Consider the following 19,175-nt stretch of genomic DNA (forward strand, 5'->3'; position numbering starts at 1 on the left):
TGCAAGTTATCGCTAATTTCAGTGTGCCTGACCGTTAACTGTTAGCGTTAATGCTAGCATTACTTCCTTACAGGTTTCGTTATTTCCTAAACTATTTCCCGATTTCGTAAACTATATCCTAAGGTCGCAGGGTTAACAGGTGTTGTGCTGCATCGCATCGGTGTGCTGGTATTGACGGGTGGGTAATGAGGTTCTCGCCATATGCTTCTGCAAATCTTTTTCAGCCACTCGACTTCGCTCACAAAGGTCTCGAGTTTCACTCACATCGGGAAGGAGGAACGAGGATGGCTTGTGGAGCTAGGGTTCATCAGAGCTTTGAAGCTGAGTTGGGCGCCGACACACTAGTCGATCTTGATAGAGTAACCCACGAAAACCTTGCATGTAACCAGAGCCTGGTCTTGTACATTTAATTGTTTTTCTTACATTTATGCTCTGTTACCATTTTCGGTAATTTTAAGCGGTGCCTCCATTACAATTTTCTGTAATTTTAAGCGCTGCCTACATGTATGTCAGTGATTCTGTATTAATTTTTTTCCTTCATTTATATTCTGTTATGTTTTGCTATGGAAATGATATTTTTTTCTCGAATTTTCTTGTATGGTACTCCATGCTTCGTAACTGCCTCTGAAATGGCCTTGAAAGCCCTTCCACCCATTACAATTTTCTGTAATTTTAAGCGCTGCCTAAATGTATGTCAGTGATTCTGTATTAATTTTTTTCCTTCATTTATATTCTGTTATGTTTTGCTACGGAAATGATATTTTTTTCTCGAATTTTCTTGTATGGTACTCCATGCTTCGTAACTGCCTCTGAAATGGCCTTGAAAGCCCTTCCACAGATATGACGAAAAAGACATAGAAGAATACAAGATAGAAAGAGAGTTCTCTGAGCAATTTATATGCCTTTCGCTCCTCCTCTGCGAAGCTCCTTTGTTTTTCCAATAGCCTATTCATTTTAACATGCTCTTCCTCAAACTAATGCCCCAATTCTGCCATAGAGGAACTATGGTACTCCATGCTTCGTAACTGCCTCTGAAATGGCCTTGAAAGCCCTTCCACAGATATGACGAAAAAGACATAGAAGAATACAAGATAGAAAGAGAGTTCTCTGGTCCGAGCATCCGACCTTCCGGTGACCTAGCCCTCCTTAAGACAACGATTTTCTAAAGGGATACAAGCCATTATTACAATAAACTAGAGTTCTGATGCGATAAATGAAGGGCTCCTTCTCTATGGTCTTCTTCACATTCGAATTGAAATGCCTGAGATATAGAAAGCCTCACCTTACCATATTAAAAGCGATAACAGAGTCAAGGAAACAGCTTTCATGTTAATCCGCCTCAGATTGTGTAGACGAGCATTCCCAATACATTCCTCGCTGGCCTCATGATCATGACATCCTCCTGCTGCCGTTTTCTTCGTTCGACGCTCCGCGTCGGTGGGAAAAAAGGGTTTCTGGAACTGGGCAAAGAATATACTGGTTGAACTGGATTGCCATTGTTGGCTACCAATTTCTTCCAACATTGCGTAACCGCTAGTGATGAATCCTCCTTAGCAATCTGGTCAATCTGCACCGCCGGCCCTAAAGAAGCTGTTCCGAGCAGACCGTAAGCATGTGGCCTTTTGGTGGAGAGGTCACAAAATATTACACCAGCGCGCGGCATCATCATCTATACAAAGTCCGGTTTCCGCAAACATCACTGATTTGGTTGGTGGTTGTATCTGATTACTTTGATTGGTATCAATATTACCATGATAATGAGGACACCATGGTGCCTAAGAATCAGAGTACGAAGCATAGGTTTTCCTCCTTAAATCTTCCCTTTTGAACTCTACCGCCTGCTGCCTGATTATGCCTGATTAATGAAGATTGCCAACGACCCCTTAAAGCTGTTAACCTGATGCGACCTTAGGTGGCCTGCTGTATAGCTTGCATGTGTTATGCTAGGGAGATAGGTGTTAGGCACATGGCCGTCATGTAGGGCCCACAAGGTGGATAAAAGTTTCGACTTTCATTTTTATTTTTATTGACATCGGTTGATTTTCTTATTTTTATTTAAATTTGAAATTTGATGTTGCATTGTCGTTTCTTAGTTGAGAGCTGGTACAGTTGAGAGCTTACTTTTGTTGGCATGTTATGAATCTGTGAAGGGGCGGACAAGCGGAGGAGGATCCGGCCATAATATTGAGATACATGTAAGTATATTTTCAGGGTTTGCTAAGGGGGATTGTAAGAGGGATGATGCCTTCGTGCTGGTGCTCTAATGGCAGTGCTATCTTATCTGGAATTTTTCTCCAGCGGTGTTCACGTACAGTCGCAAAAGTTGTATTTCATTAGCTTTTGTTTATATAGGAAAATTTAATCTTATGTTTGAGTCTGCTCTTGGAATGCACTAGAGGGTAGCATTGTCCACTGCTGCAAACATTTGCAAGAATATTCCATCTGATGCAGCGGAATTTGTAATGGATGCTGTGCCAATATTGACAAATCTTCTTCAATTTCATGACTCAAAGGTAATCTATTTTTTGCATATTCTCCTTTCATATTTAACGTAGGAGTGCGTTTATAAAGATGGCATAGCGTTAAATTTATATTTGTTTGTGTTCTGTGTTCAATTTTTATTGATCCTTTGAATGTTTACCTTGAAGTACATTTCCTCCTCTGGCCAATGATAAATATTTGTTACGCAGGTGGTCGAAGATGCATGTATTTGTTTGACTCGGATTGTAGAATCTTTTGCCTCTTCTTCTGAGAAATTAGATGAACTCTGTAATCATGGCTTGGTTACACAAGCAGCAAGACTTATATCTGTCGGTACTTCTGGAAGTGGCCAGTCATCTCTTAGTACATCCACATATACGGTATCAACATAAGTGACTTATTTGTTAAAAAAATTGGAAGGTTCTGTTATAACTTATTGCATGGTCTCATATTATCAATTGGCTTGCAGGGTTTGATTAGGATTCTATCTAAATATTATCAATTGGCTTGCAGGGTTTGATTAGGATTCTATCTAAATTTGCTGGTGGATCTGCTTTAGCTGCCAAGGCACTTCTTGATCTCAATATAAGCGGCATTGTTAGAGATATTCTCACTGGTTCTAGCCTGGTGCCAGGCATGTCAGGTTCCCTTGCTCTGGACAGACCCACTGATTAGGTACTTAAAATATTATCGTTCATCTGACTGTTATTCGTGCTGTGTTAAAAAGTTGAGACACATATTGACTATCCGATCTGAAACCACACGTGAATAGATTTTGCTTGAATGGTACTAGACAAATAAAATAAAATAGACATTTATCTGTATTGGAGAGTCAGGGAGTTTCATTTAGAATATTCCCATTATTGTTTTTCAAATTCTATGTTATTTCGACTTTTTAACTTCATGTGCTAGACAAATTATAAAGAAAATGCATATGCCATTGCTGTGGAACTCTAGTTTTTCTGTAGCAAAACTGAAGTAGTTATATCTTTCTATATGAACATGCATGCACCTGCCCCTCTGTCCAATAGCCTTCTTCTTTGTAGGAGAGTTCTATTGATTGCAAATCTCGTGTAGTGTCTTATTTCCAGGCATTTTGCTTTTGGTCTTTGTTAGTAGCTATGTAGTTACAAGAATGGCTGAGGCTGGAGTTTACCGTAAAATCTTTTGTTGGCAGAGAGTTCTAGGGATTGCAAATCTCTTGGAGTGACTTGTGTCCAAGTCCAAGCCTTTTGCATGTTTTGCATTTTGTGTTTTTTCATCTGCTGTCCAGGGTAGTGACAAATGCCCAAAAAATTGTTTCTTGTGGCTTGGATTGTAGGTGTGTGTTACCTGGCATAAAACTAGTCATGACTAATGAAATTGTCACAATTCAACCGGGAGAACTTACGTTTCTCTGTAAGTGAATAGCGAAGCTGTTGCAATTTTTAGTTCGAATGTCAGTCTATGCATGTTTTGCATTTTGTGTTTTTTCATCTGCTGTCCAGGGTAGTGACAAAACTGTAGCATTCCTATTGACCGAAATCAATCCAGAGCTATCCTTTAAACCTGATCTGAAGGTGTACAGTAGGGTTGCAAAGGGTTAGCTTCATTTCAACTGCCAGGTCCAACATACCTCAAATGGTGCACAACTGTCAATGGTGGCTTGTGGATCAAAGACTTTTAACATTTGCAGATGCTTGTGCTATGTATCTAGACTTGTCTATCAATCAACAACTACAACATTTCCCAAAATTTATTATTGATGAAATACATACTGTTAGGATTTTTATGCCACATATCCCACAATGGGGTGCAGGTGCAACCAAAATTCTCTTTTCCCATACATCATTTGAGCATAACTCATAAGCAGTGATGTGACTGTACAATAGGGATCTGTTGTTTTATTACAAGTTACTAATGCTACACCTCTATCCAAACCCTAATAAGGTTACAACGAACTTGTGAGGGTACAAGAATTCCTCCTATGGCCAAACTTGGTCCTAGCAAACAGAAATAAATGCCATTGCCTTACAGTAGGGTTGCAAAGGGTTAGCTTCATTTCAACATTTCATAGATTATTGTGGTAATGCCAGAATTGTTCATGTGACACATATACACATGTTCTGTATCTTACTGATGGCCATACTCCGTTTTAAAAGCAGAGATCATTCTTCATAATACAGAAACTCACGAACTACTTTGAGTTTTGATAATGAAGTTAATAGTCACCCAACATTTATCCCTCAACACTACTAGTGAAAGATAAACTTGGAATTAGCCTAAAATTTGCTTCTATTTCATGGAATCTTTATGGTAACTTCAATATGGCTAATGTTAAAGAAGAGCTTGGCAATCTTCCTACAGGATGGCATGTTCATTACAAATCAACTTGGCAAGCTAGAATTGTATGAATCAAATAGTGTTGGAAGGTTAATTATCGTTAAGGCCAGTATACCTTACCCAACTTCAGGCTTAACAAAGATACAGTAGGCTAATAAAGCTAGTCAACATCAAATAATGTACAACAAAGGTTTTTCTCTTTATTAACAGGTTTCCGACTTGAAGTTCCAACTACACTTTATGAATGAAATCACCAAATATGGTTATAAAATAGAAGAGCTTTAGTTCACAGAGAAAACAAAATGGGAAAACATCCATTTTTATCTCAAAGCAAAAACAAAAACAACACAGAGCCCTTCCCTCAACAGAATTTGTGACAACAACAAATGGTTCCAAAACGTAAATAAGGTGACCCGTCATACTTTGACCTCACAATCCACGATTCCACACTAGCATGAATGAAGATGACTAATTCCGAGGTGTCAACTCTGTGATTGCACCTTAACTGCTCACTGAGCATAAATAGTGCAATTAGCATCATTGTGAATAGATGAAATGAATGTATCTTTTATTTAACACCCAATAGTTTCACGGCAGTGTTCAATCAATTGGTTATACGCTTAATCCATTCCTCCAGTATTGGAATTGCAACAATTAAATCCAATTTCATGTTCGTGAGCCTCTTCTTACAGTCAATCAGATTTTAACTCCACCTTATCAGATGTCATCTCTCAATGAACTAGACATGTAGAAACTGCTTTTCAGAATTACCCTGTGTCTGCGGTGCCTAATCTCAACACTTGTATTTAAATGAACAATTTTAAAGCTGCTGTGTCAACATTTATAACTCTCAAGTTATTCTGATTTGCTATTAAATCAGAGTAGTTCTGATTTAAGTGGATGAAATTCAGGTGTGCTATGTAGCATTTTGGGATGAAATCACATTGTTGGAACAAGAAGCAGAAGGAAAGAAACTTGGTGAGAGACTGAATGGTAAAATTCCAAAGGTCAGTCACAAGGTTTGCTGTTAAAATTTTTGTATTTATTCCATATTCGGGGTTTAATCTTGTTGAGATCATAAGAGGACAATGGATCTATTTTGATCTCTTCAACAAACGCTAATCCAGTTATCAAACAAGCAGATTTATAACACCACTTAATATAGATGAGAATAAGGATGTTCATATACCATTTCTCCATCCAACATAAGATAATTTTATTCATGTCCAACAAATGACCGCTAAAGTAAGTCAATGGGACTGCCGTGTCATTGTTGTTCGCAATCTGCCTTTCAGTGATCAGAGACTGAATGGTAAAATTATTGTATTTCTTCTATATTCTGGTTTTATTTTTTTTGATATTATAGGAGGACAGTGGATCTATAGTGATCTCTTCAACAAAACCCATGACCAAGGGAGCAATCCAGGCTTTGATGCTTACGAAGCCAATATCCCCTGCCAACTCTATGGCTTCCAGATCAAACCCCATGAACAAGGGAGCAATCCAGGCCCATAGCTGCTACAGCACCAACACTTCCATTAACCAAGGGAAACATTCTCAATTACTCCAAGCTTGTTCAAGAAGTACACCAACTTCATCGAGGGACAGAGAGAATGTCAACAGCTCAACCATAGAAATACGTAGGAGTCTCACTGCTCTGTTTCCACACACATTTATTATCATGATTGTACTTGATTAAATAATCCTGAAGCTACCCTGCTTCTCAACTTGCTATTATTGTATCGTAATAGACAGGCGTGAATCCTGAAGCTATTGTATCGTAATAGACAGGCGTGAATCCTGAAGCTACCCTGCTTCTCAACTTGCTATTATTGTATCGTAATAGACAGGCTCAACTTCACGCAGGGACTCGCTGCGTCGCAGCTCACCTTGTTAAATGTTTTTCTCCTTATCAAATATGGATAGCTCCGGTTATACACTTCAGAGTCTTATTGCAAGTAATATTTCATTTTCTGAAATAAAGTTAGGACATAGATCAAGATATAGATCAAAATTGAACTGATGAGGATGATTAATGCTAGCTCTAACGCTAGCATTAAAGCATAACATTTTATGTGAACTACTTTGGGCGTATAGTTGGTATATTTTGCATTATAGTTAGTATGTTTTGCATAACATTTTATGTGAACTACTTTGGGGTATTGTTGGTATGTTTTGTAGCATGACGGTGGATTGCTGTCATCTACCTGTTGTGGCATATCGCTCCCATCTTCCACCTGCGTCGGTCTATGACTGTCGGCATGTGGCTGTTCGCATGTCTTCCAACCAACAACAAGTTGGGATGTGGCTGTTGGTCTATGACTGTCAGCATGTGGCTATTCGCATGTTGGCCAAACAACAACAAGTCAGGATGTGGCTATTCGCCAGCCAACAACTTGTGACAAGGCCATGATTTTTGTTAATTACCAAGATTGTTGGTATTGTTGTTAATTACCAAGACTAGGAGAAGCAGTTTCTACACCAGAAGCATTTATATTTTCCTACATAATTGAAGCATTTTCCTGTAGAAGAGATCCAAGATCTCATCCATCCAAAATCTCATCCATGCATTTTCCTGTGGAAGAGATCCACGGTCTCATCCATGATGTTGATGAATATCATATTCTTGTAGAAGATATCCAAGATCTCATCCATGGTGTTGATCTTGATGAAGATCATAGGCTTAACTTGGTGTCACAATAAAGAATATTCATGTATATTTCAATGTGCCAGAGGCAGGATACTAAGGATGCTGGCATCATTGTTAGGTTGAATGTGATCCAATAAAAAAAAAACCTGTGCTAGTTGAGTTGGGTTGGCCTGCATTCTGTAAGCTGGAAGTGCTAATTGAGTTGGGCTGGGCTGTATTCTACAAATTGGAAGTTGAGCTGGGCTGGGCTGCATTCTGCAAACTGGAAGCAGGATATATTGTGAAACCTGAAAGTGATGGAAGTGCTAGTTGATTTGGGCTGGGTTGTATTCTGCAAATTGGAAGTTGAGTTGGGCTGGGTTGCATTCTGCAAATTGGAAGCAGGATATATTGTGAAACCTGAAAGTGGAAAGCTATTAAGCTATTAAATATTGTGAAACTTGAAAGTGGAAAGCTATTAAAGGTGCCGCTATAATTCATTGACCAAAAGGCTCTAGGTCAGTGCCATCGCTGTCCCTTACTTCTGGGTTAACGGAAACTGCCTGTGTAAAGTTTCCTACCTGTGTAAAGTTTCCAGGGCAATCATTTCCAGCTACAGGATATTGTTGTATCCTATAGATAGCATAGATTAGATGATTAAACAAGTGCACATATTAGAGATCATTAAAAAATAGCATATGCATATAATATGCGTTGGTATGTGCTGGTTCATCTACGGGATGCACTGTCAAGCTTCACTATCAAGAGCTACCTTTTTCTCTGCTTCAGCTACTCTTGCTTCTTCCTCTGCAACTATTGGATCAATTTCAACTGGAAAAGATGTTGCTCTTTCCTTTACTCTTGTCGCTATCTCCATGTTCCTTCAAGGGCTTTGGTCATTCTTTTCATTTTTTTTATAATGGAGACAAAGCGCTTCCACGTAAGATTCATCTCAAATGTTGAAATAAACGTGTGGACAGTGGAGGTATTTGAGATGTGTTGAGCATTCCATTTACAAGTGGAGTTATTCGAGCATACATCGTCAGACCCAGAAAGCTTATCATTGGCAACTGTAATTGTACTGAATAGTTGGTATCTATACTGGTATGGCTCTCGTATCTCTTTGTGAACATCGGCTCTCATATGAAGGTAGGCTAAGCTTTTCACCAACTTTCCTAATAACAACCATACCGGAATAAAGAAATGCCTTGTGAACTGCCTTTCTGGCCTTACCGTTCGGACATCACTGTGGAGCTCCACTGCCTGGGCTTCCGGAACCACATAGAGTATTCATTAAAGGAGCACATGCACACCCGCCTTTTGCCTATTCTCTATGATGAGATCTTCAAATCATATGGTTTATCCGCATCTCGTCAAGCGCGCCATCTCCCAAAGGTTTATCTGGGACTCGTGTATATGGAGGGGCATTTCAGTACATTTCAAATAGTTGTCCATAAGCCTTGTAATTGTTTAGGCTGGTATTGGGGGATGTATTCGTGAAAGTTATGGTAGATTCTTGCTCAGGTTGTGTTTAAACCACAGGGCCTAAACCTTTTGAATTCTTCCCTTTTTTTGGGAACCATTGGAAATTTGTAACAATTCATCATCATTCACACAAACATTTAATTAACTATGTTATTATTGGGAATCGAAATTCAATAATTTGATTTCATTTAATCTTCGAAAGGTTAGAGCGTAAGTTACAACTTCAAGTTGTTAAAAGAAGGGGCAAGGCCTGCAAGTTAAGCAGCGGTTAAGGCTTTGGCTTTACCCAAATATGGATCTCTGGACATTTGGGAAAGGGGATTCGAAATTAGGAAGGGCCTGCAAGTTAAGCAGCAGTTGAGGCTTTGGCTCTACCCAAATATGGCTCTCTAGACATCTGGGTAGGGGATTCGAATTTGGGAAATGCACAAGCTACCATCGATGGAAGGGATGTTGTTCTTCAATTTGAACACTATAATAAGTGCAAGGGAAGCAGAGCTGCCCTGGGCCTTATTTGAATACACGGTAATCATGCTAATATGGCTAATATGGCTTCAGTCTAAAATGAATTAATATGGCTAATATGGCTTCAGTCTAAAATGAATTAATATGGCTAATATGGCTTCAGTCTAAAATGAATAAATTTTAATTGACAAGTTGGGTTGGAAGAAGCCTTTCTATCATCGATCGAAGCTCGAACGACTAAACGAAGTTCAAGTCCTTCAAATTCTAGGATGCAGTTTTGAAATAGACGGACGAGCAGTTTTACAACAAACTCTACTCAATGTGTTTCACAACAAACTCTACTTAGAACTCTACTCAACGTGTTTCAAATATAGTAGTCGAGGTAGAGGAATCCTAAATTCAAGTTTTAGACGACTTACTTGGAAGAAGGCAATTAACGAATTGATGCATCGGTGATTGCAAGGGATAATTCCAAAGGGAGGTGTCCAGCGAACTCTGTCTGACCCTGTGTAAAAGGGACCACGTTATTATCCCCAACCTAACTCCTCCTGGGTGAACCCAGGAAGCATAAAATGTGAGATAAGTTAAATTGGAGAAATCATATAAAATCCATGTACATTGATTTCAAGACAGATGAACGAAGTCACAATGCTAGACAGGAGCAATAAACTTGGATGAAATCTAAATTTTCATCAAAGTGGAAAGCTAATAAGTGAGATACCTAAACCGCGATGGCATACAGATTTCCACTGGAAATAAGATTCATTTAAATGATAACCCCAAAAATTTTAAGGATAAAACTTAACAACAAAGGCAAGTAAACTTTGTCTTTTCCAAAATCAAACTCCCTGTACACAAAATAAGTAAGAAAAATCCAAGTTAGGTAAGGGCTTCTATGGAGAATGATCTAGCTGAACAGGTAAGGATAAGAAAACTCCTGACAGATTATGTGGCTTTTGACAAAGAAAACAAGGGTGAAACTTCAAACAAAACAAAGACTGGTAAGGAGATTATGTGGCTTTTGACAAAGAAAACAAGGGTAAAACTTCAAACAAAACAAAGACTAGCATGGAGATTATGTGGCTTTTGACGAAGTGGCTTTTGACGAAGAAAACAAGGGTGAAACTTCAAACAAAACAAACACTGACAAAGACTGGCAAGCTGATTAGAGTTAAATTAATTCAACTATATTCTATGGTGTGGATTAATTTGGAAAAGATATTAATTAACTATTTACAAACTCCAAATAGTTATATCTCCAAAAAGTTATATAGTCATCTTAGAGGCAACGATGCTAGGCCTTCTGAGAATGAATTAAAAAAGTTATATAGTCATAGGCCTTCTGAGAATGAATTAAAAATGTAAACTTTGTGAGAATGAATAAAAAATGTAAATTCTCTGATCCATCTCAGTTTATGAGTAGGACAGGGTCAAACTGAAAATCACTTATTATGAGTACAATCACAAGCTACATCCCTTGCAGGGCTAAGAAACTAAGCATATCCAAGCATAATGAGGGACGCATTACCAGATGCCATCCTTGCACAGCTACATTCTATCTCAAAATGGGCAGGTATTCCAGCTGCCATGCAGACTTGTTTCATAGAACGAATGAGTGAGTTTCCATGAAGTGGAGTTGAAATTAGGTTCCAAAGGTGTCTAAAATGTTCCACTGCTTCAGGAGAGGTTGGGGTCTTAAAAATGTACCAATAGATGATGAGGCATAAATGGTGGGATAAGGTTCATCGATAGACATGTTTGATTAGGGATTTGCTCTATCTTAACTAGGTTGGGGTTATAGCCTTCGTGAGGAATATCTCTTGTAAAAGTTGATAGGTCTTTACGTAAAGAAAACCATTTATATAAAATATGAAAAATATAATCATAGAATAAAGGAGCATGAAGTTATAATTAGAATTAGAATTCCATATCAATAAAAAATATTTTTAAAAGTTTGTATTCAAAATAAAATCAAATCAAATCCGACGGGACAAAGTTTTCCATGGATAAAATATTTAACAAAAAAAAAATGTAACTTCACAATACAATTAGACATCCTGTTCACATCTATGATTTGCACTGATATTGTCAAACAATTGAAATCTGGTTGAATGATTGCCCATATCCACCGATGCCTCAGACGTTGAATTTTAATCAAAATGTAGTAACAGTTATCATTCTCTGGGAACGAAAGCCCAAATTGTGAGAGCCTATCCTTCACTAAGTCATCATTTGCAATCCACATTTGATTGTTGTTAGTGTGAATCTTGAAAGGGGTTATGTAGAAACTAGATTGCAATTGAGAGAGACTTAGCCTTATGTAAAACATATGGAATCAAATATTGTTAGTAGTTGTTATCGTTCCGAGTGACAGTGGTCAATATATTTATTTTGTATATTTACAAGAAATTGATCATAAAATATTATTAATTTAAATTTATTTTAAATATAAATCTATAAAATAATAAAAGAGATTGAGATAAAATTTAATTTATGTAAATAGAATCATATTTCATTATTATTATTTAATTTTAAGGTCACGCTCACCATATTGATGTATGAAACTTTCTTGTTTGTGTGACAATGGACCTACCTCCACCTCTCAAACACGACATTGGTGTATGAGACTCTCTTGTTTGTGGGACAAGGGACCCACCTCCACCTCTCTTGTTTGACTGCTAAGTCTATGTAATATGGCTATAAATTGTATTTATGTTAACATTCACAATGGAAAAGACTATAAAATGATAACTCTTGAGAATTTTTTTTTTTTTTTTTTTTTTTTACAGATTCTTTAAATTTAGTCGTAAACTCCAAAAACTAGAGTTTTCATTATGTGAAGTCTCCAGGAATTGATCATCACAACTTTGGTGAGGAATGTTGTGGCTCCAGCGAAAGTCACAACTTTGGTGAGGAATGTTGTGGGTTCAACTAAAGGTATCCCTGAACATGAGGTATGTACATGGGACTTCATGGTTATTGAACAAAAAAAGGTAACCTTGACTTATTTGGAAAGAAATTCCATGTGTTTTGTGCAAATAATGATGTGTTATTTTACTAATTGGAAATATTGATCTAGACTCTTGAAAGTTGCAGGCATGTTTGTGTAAATGAATTAATTAGTTCATTGGAAGGTTCTACATGGTTTCTATGCAATAATTTTTTAAAAACATGCATGAGAATTTTACATATTAAAAACAAAAAAAACATGATGTTTTATATTGCAGGGATGTTGTTACTCTTGAAAAGAGAATGCATGTGAATCTAGCAAACAAAAGATTTAAGAAGTCATACTACTTTTCATAAAGAATGCATGTGAATCTTCTATGATAAAAGATAAATAAACTATATTACATGAAAGAAAAGTGAATTGTAAAAGATAAAGAAATCATATTAATTTACCGAAATAAAATTGCATGGTAAAAGATAATTTAGGGATGTTTTCTTGGAAAGAAGACACAAGTGAAAAATGCACACAAAAAGATTAAATAAATCATGATTTCAAGAAAAGAATGCATGTAAATTTTTCTTGTGAAAAGAGAAAAGAAAATAAGTTATTTGGAAACAAATTCCAGGAAATTATGAGAAAAAATTAGATTATTAATTTCTTTGGAGATATTAGCATGATTCCTAGATTATTAATATTAGATTCTTAATTTCTTTGGATATGTTAGCATGATTATCATAGAATGTTAATAGGAATATGTGCACAATACCAATATCCATTATATTAGAATTATTGAAATAAATTTCTATGTTAATTCTTCAAAAAAGAAATATTAGTTGCATGCATTATTGTAATAGATTTAGAAGTGAAATGTCTTGGCATACATCATCAAATTGTTGAAAAAGAAAATATTTAATTATATTCATTTTCTTGGAAGAGTTTTGATGAATCTGTATGCATATATTTTGACTATAGAAGGAGAAAGACATGCATATGCGTTTCTTGCATGAATTGATGAAAAATAAAGATTATTTTCTTAAAACATCCATATGAATCTCTATCTTACAAGAACAAGAACGTATGCTTGTTTCTTAAAAATATTATGTGCATTGAAGTAACGGTCATTGTGTTAGAAAAAAAAAGACATGTTGCAAGTACATAAGGGTAGTCATTGTGATATAGAAAATATTTATTGATGAAAAATAAAGATTATTTTCTTAAAAAAGCCATATGAATCTCTATCTTAAAAGAACAAGGATGCATGCTTGTTTCTTAAAAATATTATGTGCATTGAAGTAATGGTCATTGTGTTAGAAAAAAAGACACATGTTGCAAGTACAAAAGGGTAGTCATTGTGATATAGAAAATATTTTTTGCTTGTCGATAGAGAAAGTCATTATGTAAATATTCGTGAAAATAATAATATCTTAAAGGATTGCCTCACTAGATGAATTTGTGTTAATTTTTTATTTAGGTGCATAAAAGGTTAAGTTAACCTTGTTATTGTTTCCTCGGTTTTATGTGTAAAAGATGGTCATCTATGGTAATTTATTGCAAGGGAGCATGTAGAAAGATGAGAAATTAAGTTATATTAACTTCTTTTTGAAAAAGAAGTATGTATTTGTTTACTTGAAAATAATAGTTACTGGTAGTATAATTATAGAGAAGGGAATATGTGTTTCTTAAATTAAAGAAGGTCAATTATGATAAGTTCTTGCTTACACAAAGGATAGTCATTGTGTTATAGATATATGTTCTTTACATGTATGGAAGAACTATTGAGCTATATTTCTTTAGAAAAATTATGTGTGATTACTTTTATGTTATCATAAATATTATCTTAGTTTCTTTTGGAATAAGATCATGTATATGCATGCAAGATTTGTATTAGGTTTCATTTGGAAATAATATACATTTGTATGTGGGAAATGATAGTATGTTGTGTTAGCCTACATTGGAAAAGATTCTTTGGGAAAGAAGATAAATTACATGCACAAAAACCATAGTAATGTATTGGTTTCCATATATATATATATATATATGGGTAATGTAGGTATGATCTTTGGAAAATAATACATGTTTTTATATGCCCTATTGTGCTAGATTTCCTTGAAAAGGAAACATGTGTTTGCATGCTCTATTGTGTTAATCATTCTTTTCGAAAGTGTATGCATTCACATAAGAACAACATTTGTTGTGTTAGATTTCTTTACGCATTTCACGCACAAAAAAGAAGAAGCTAAAGGGCTAGTTTTCTTGATAAAATTTAGGAAATTCACATGCACGAAGATCATAACTGATGTGTTAGTTTCCATTAAAGGAATGTCTAGACAGTTGTAGTGACTTTTTTGCAAGAACATGTGCTTCTGTAAAGGAAATATTGGTTAATGTGGTAACTATTTTATAGACATGCTTTGATGGTTACATGCTTATGACTACAACATATGAAGTGTTGTTAAAGGAAGCATGTCAGAATATTTTTTTTACATTTCATGAATGTATATGAATAAATGGTGAAGAATCATCCAATATAGATTTATGAATTAGTTGATTAATATTTATGTAAGCATGATATATTGTATGTTGACGACAACAATGGCAGGAAATGTTATGCTTAACATGGTGGTAGGTAAATAATTAATGGTCCATGCAGATGAGTGCGAGCTGCAGGATGGTCCACTGGAAGAACAACCAAACCACAAAGATATGAAGATTGGATTTTTGCGGGTAAATGATGTCATGATGATTGTAATTACCAATAACTTATAGAAAGTTATTTTGTTTCTTAAATGATATTTTTTGTAATATTTTATAACAATGGTCAAAGGATGGACTCCCTTATAACCATTGAGTGAGCGGTGAACACCTTCACAAGCATTTAATAATAAAATTAAATGTTTGTTGGTTTTCACCCTATGGGGTTTCCAGGTTATATCAGTGTCTAATGATGTGGTTGTAGTTGTGTCATTTTTATGACATTCATTCCTTGCATGATGTGACATTTCTATTGTCATTTTTATGACGTTCATTCCTTGCATGAAGTGACATTTCTATTGGGTTTAAAATTCCAAAGAATTATAAACCCAAGGGAATAATATTAAACCTTAGGGATTAATATTATAAACCCAAGGTATATAAACCCTAAGATAAATATTATACCCTAAAATAAAAATGGTTGAGCAATGTTGATTTTCATTTTGATGCAATCCTTGTCAGAATGTGACATTGGACCATGATTGACCATGGTCAACCATCTTTATTCTAGGGTTTATAATATTTATCTTAGGGTTTATATATACCTTAGGTTTATAATATTAATTCTTTAGGTTTAATATTATTCTTTTGGGTTTATAATCACTTAGGTCTAATACTAAAAGAACAAGGAATTATAAACCCTACAAAATAATATTAAACCTTGGGGATTAATATTAATTACAAACCCTATAAATAATATTATACCCTAGGAATATGAACCCTTAGATTAATAACCTCAAGGAACTGATATTATAAGGAGAAGGAGAAGGAGGAGAGGGAGAATGTCATGATGTCGATGGAATCATGCATGGAATTGGTGAACGAGGTAGCAGGTGTTGGGGAATGCAGGAACTATTTGAAGAAAGAAGGCCCCAATATGGCGAGAAGGCTCAAATTAGTGGCACCCATGTTTGAATAATCAAGGAAATGAAGAACCCCCTACCTAAGGATAATAAGCTGCAAGCCTTGCAATATCTGTGCTCAACTCCCAAATAGGTTGTGAAGATCCTTAAGTTTGGCCGCAAGGGAAACAATATGTTCATGGTATTATGATTTCTCTGCCTTCAATTTCATTAATATTGAAATCCATATTTAGAACTTCAAATTATACTTACTCAGATTTCAACATCCCAAGTTTAATGTCTTCACTGTGAAGAGACATTAAGCACTTGGTAATGAATCCTTAAAAGACTACTTTGTATTTTCAAACACTTCACAGTAAGGTTCTCTGGGTTGTCATATTCTATTCTCTAAGAAGATATGATTATCTTGTAACTCTCTTGTGGCTCTCTACACTTTGTGGTGGTTCAAAATGATGAACTAGTAATCTCAAGAGGACAAAATGAACATAAATAATATACATGCCAAATCTTGATTCTCATCCCATTTGTCGTATTCTGGAGAAAGGCACCATGCACCATCATACCAGCCACCTGGGCCTTTTTGCAACCCTTACCTAGGCTTCCACTACTGCTGATATCAAACATTGCCCATGTAATTACAAGATTTTTCAACAAAATTCTAGATTCTGATAATTTTATTCACATAGTTCAGATTACATGATCCCATGACCTAGTCTACATGTTATGTTTCAGTACACGTTAAATGAATTGCTTACAATGGAAATGAAATCATCCCCTGCATGATAACTTGAACAATCTTCAGAGCACAAAAGGAAAATTATCGATTCCTGGGAAGCAACTATTGGGACGTATATGCAACCACTGAGACAAAGTTCTCTTGAAAGTTTGAAGTTCAACTGTAGAACAAAACCTACTAGTCAAGTTAGTGGTCTTGCTCCAACGGACTTGGAATGACCCAATATTTAAATATGAACACAGGGAATGAATTTTGAAGCCTATGCAAAGCTAAGGAAAGAGAAGTAAATGGTCTTGTGGAAATATATGTTCTAATAATGGTATTCCTAATCACAACATCTTGGAAGTGGTCACATGAATGGCATCTGTATTAGAACTATGACTAGGTGCAAGAATATTGAGATGATCTTCTTATACCTCAACACATTTTATAAATTTTATATGCATTTGTTCCCTTCATGATTCTTAGATTTTTGCATAATTCTAATCTGACTTCCTAAAAGAATCAAATTTTCTATAGTCTAAGTCCATTTAGACTATCACACAACATTGTGATTTCACAAGAACATTGTATCGCAGTTGGTTTTCTTTTATTACAAATTTATAAGGCATCAAACTTCTCTTTCTCTCATTGGTTGAGATTTCAAAGGAAAAAGGGGTAGAGGAGGTACATACAACTGGAGCTGATTGGCATGGATGCATCAAAGAGGAAAAAACTATGTAAGCTATACATTTAATGCAAACTATCTTAACTTTGTCTTACTCTCTCTGCCACAAATTAAGTTAGAAATGAGAGGGCAAAAATGGAGGCAAAAATTAAGGATTAATGCAACATATATTTAATGAAGATGAGAGTTTCTTCCTTGACATTTGTTTTCTTTAGTTTGCAAGATTGTGTCTACCATTTCTCTCCACTAGCATAAAATATCCCTTCACTCTCTAGTGTTAGTTCATCAACTTCCTTAAAAGAAAGCCACCTCCTTCTGTCTAATCAATCCTAAAGCCTCAGATTTATACGGTCAATGGTTGTTACAAGCACCTAGAGAAGCCAAATTGCATAGTAAAACAATATGAATTTGGCATATATCAAAATTGAAATCCCATCTAAGTAATCTATACAAAAAAATGGTACTTGGATAGTCAAGGAGGATTTGGAAGGACAAGAGAACTTAATGGACTTCACATGATACCTCTTTCCATGGGCACAAGGAAAATTATAATAGCCCATGAATAAACCTTTTTCCGTACATTCTTAAATTCTTGAAACACACCACTCTTCATAATTCACTAAGGAACAAATTTCTCAAGAATAAATCCAACCATCATGCCCAAAAGAAAATATTTTACTACAGATCAAATTTATGAGACCATCAACTATTTATGGTAAAATGTTTATGGGCACCCAATCGTTTATTTCAAAAATTAGAAGTGTCTTAATTATTGAAGACACGTGCCAAATCAATGGTTTGAACTAATCAGGTACAAGTTTATGTTTCAATTGATAATAGTGAGAGTTGTCCTTGATTATTTTTGTACACATATTGAAAATAGGTAATAGAGAGAGTCATCCTTAATTATTTTTGTGCACACATATTGTAAATGAGTTGCCACCGCTGTGGGTTTTCTTACATTGAGCACATAAAATCGCCACAACAACAACAATGCACTTAACAGACTACACTTTTCCATTCCCATGGCAAGTGAATCAAGAATAAGAGACACTGTGAAATGACATGAAATACTTATCAAAAATAAGAAATTGTGGAGCTATAAGGCTTCTATACTCTATATATATTTACATAATAATCCGGGCATGTGAGGATGAAAAGGATAGGATCTCTGGAACTAGATTCCGCAAGAAAAATCCCTAGAGGCATAAAGTTATAATTAGTAATAATGAGTGGGAGTCTATAACACTAGGAGTACATCCAACCACCTTCAAGTCGGGTATACTAAGATCCTATGATTTTAGCAAAAGCAAACTCACGTGCCGCCAAGACGAGATTAGGGAATCCGCCCCTTTACCTTCCATAGATTAAAAAAAACAATGAGCGGGAGTCTAGGATGAAAATCTCAACTGGCATAAAGTTGTGAAATCCAATGAGAAATAGAATGAAATATTTAAAATGAGAGATGAATATAGAGAGAAAAAAAAAGAGTCACTAATTTACTTAAAGAAGTGGTTATCTTCTTAAAAGTTTAGAATAAGATGTAAATAATTGTATATACAAAGAGTTACTTTTTATCATTATTTATGTAAAAGTAAAATTGTAAATGTGTAAACATTTCAATTTATTCCAAAACAAGACTATATGATTAGATTTACCTATTAATTATTGTAACAAAATTATAATGTTTTACTTAATTTTTATAAAACATAATTTCTAACCTACATTAAGCTACACTACTTTTAAATGAATTGTTTCAAAATTAACTCCTCTTAGGTGCTTCCTTCCAAGGGATATGGATCTGCTAATTTAACTATGGATAAACA

General features: G+C 35.4%; 1 protein-coding gene across 1 annotated transcript; it reads left to right on the forward strand.

Moving 5' to 3' along the window:
* On the forward strand, positions 1-6,389 carry LOC149189131 (E3 ubiquitin-protein ligase UPL3-like). The gene is made up of 6 exons (XM_089413160.1): positions 1-359; positions 2,151-2,195; positions 2,397-2,513; positions 2,691-2,861; positions 2,995-3,156; positions 5,715-6,389. Exons 1-5 carry the CDS (start codon positions 186-188, stop codon positions 3,154-3,156), a joined length of 669 nt encoding a protein of 222 aa, XP_089269286.1. The 5' UTR covers positions 1-185; the 3' UTR covers positions 5,715-6,389.
* Positions 6,390-19,175: the final 12,786 nt, after the last annotated feature.

Source organism: Pinus tabuliformis, chromosome 3_1, assembly GCF_031772625.1.
Source record: "Pinus tabuliformis cultivar Carrire ecotype Pingquan chromosome 3_1, CPIR1, whole genome shotgun sequence".
In the NCBI taxonomy this organism is placed as follows: Eukaryota; Viridiplantae; Streptophyta; class Pinopsida; order Pinales; family Pinaceae; genus Pinus; species Pinus tabuliformis.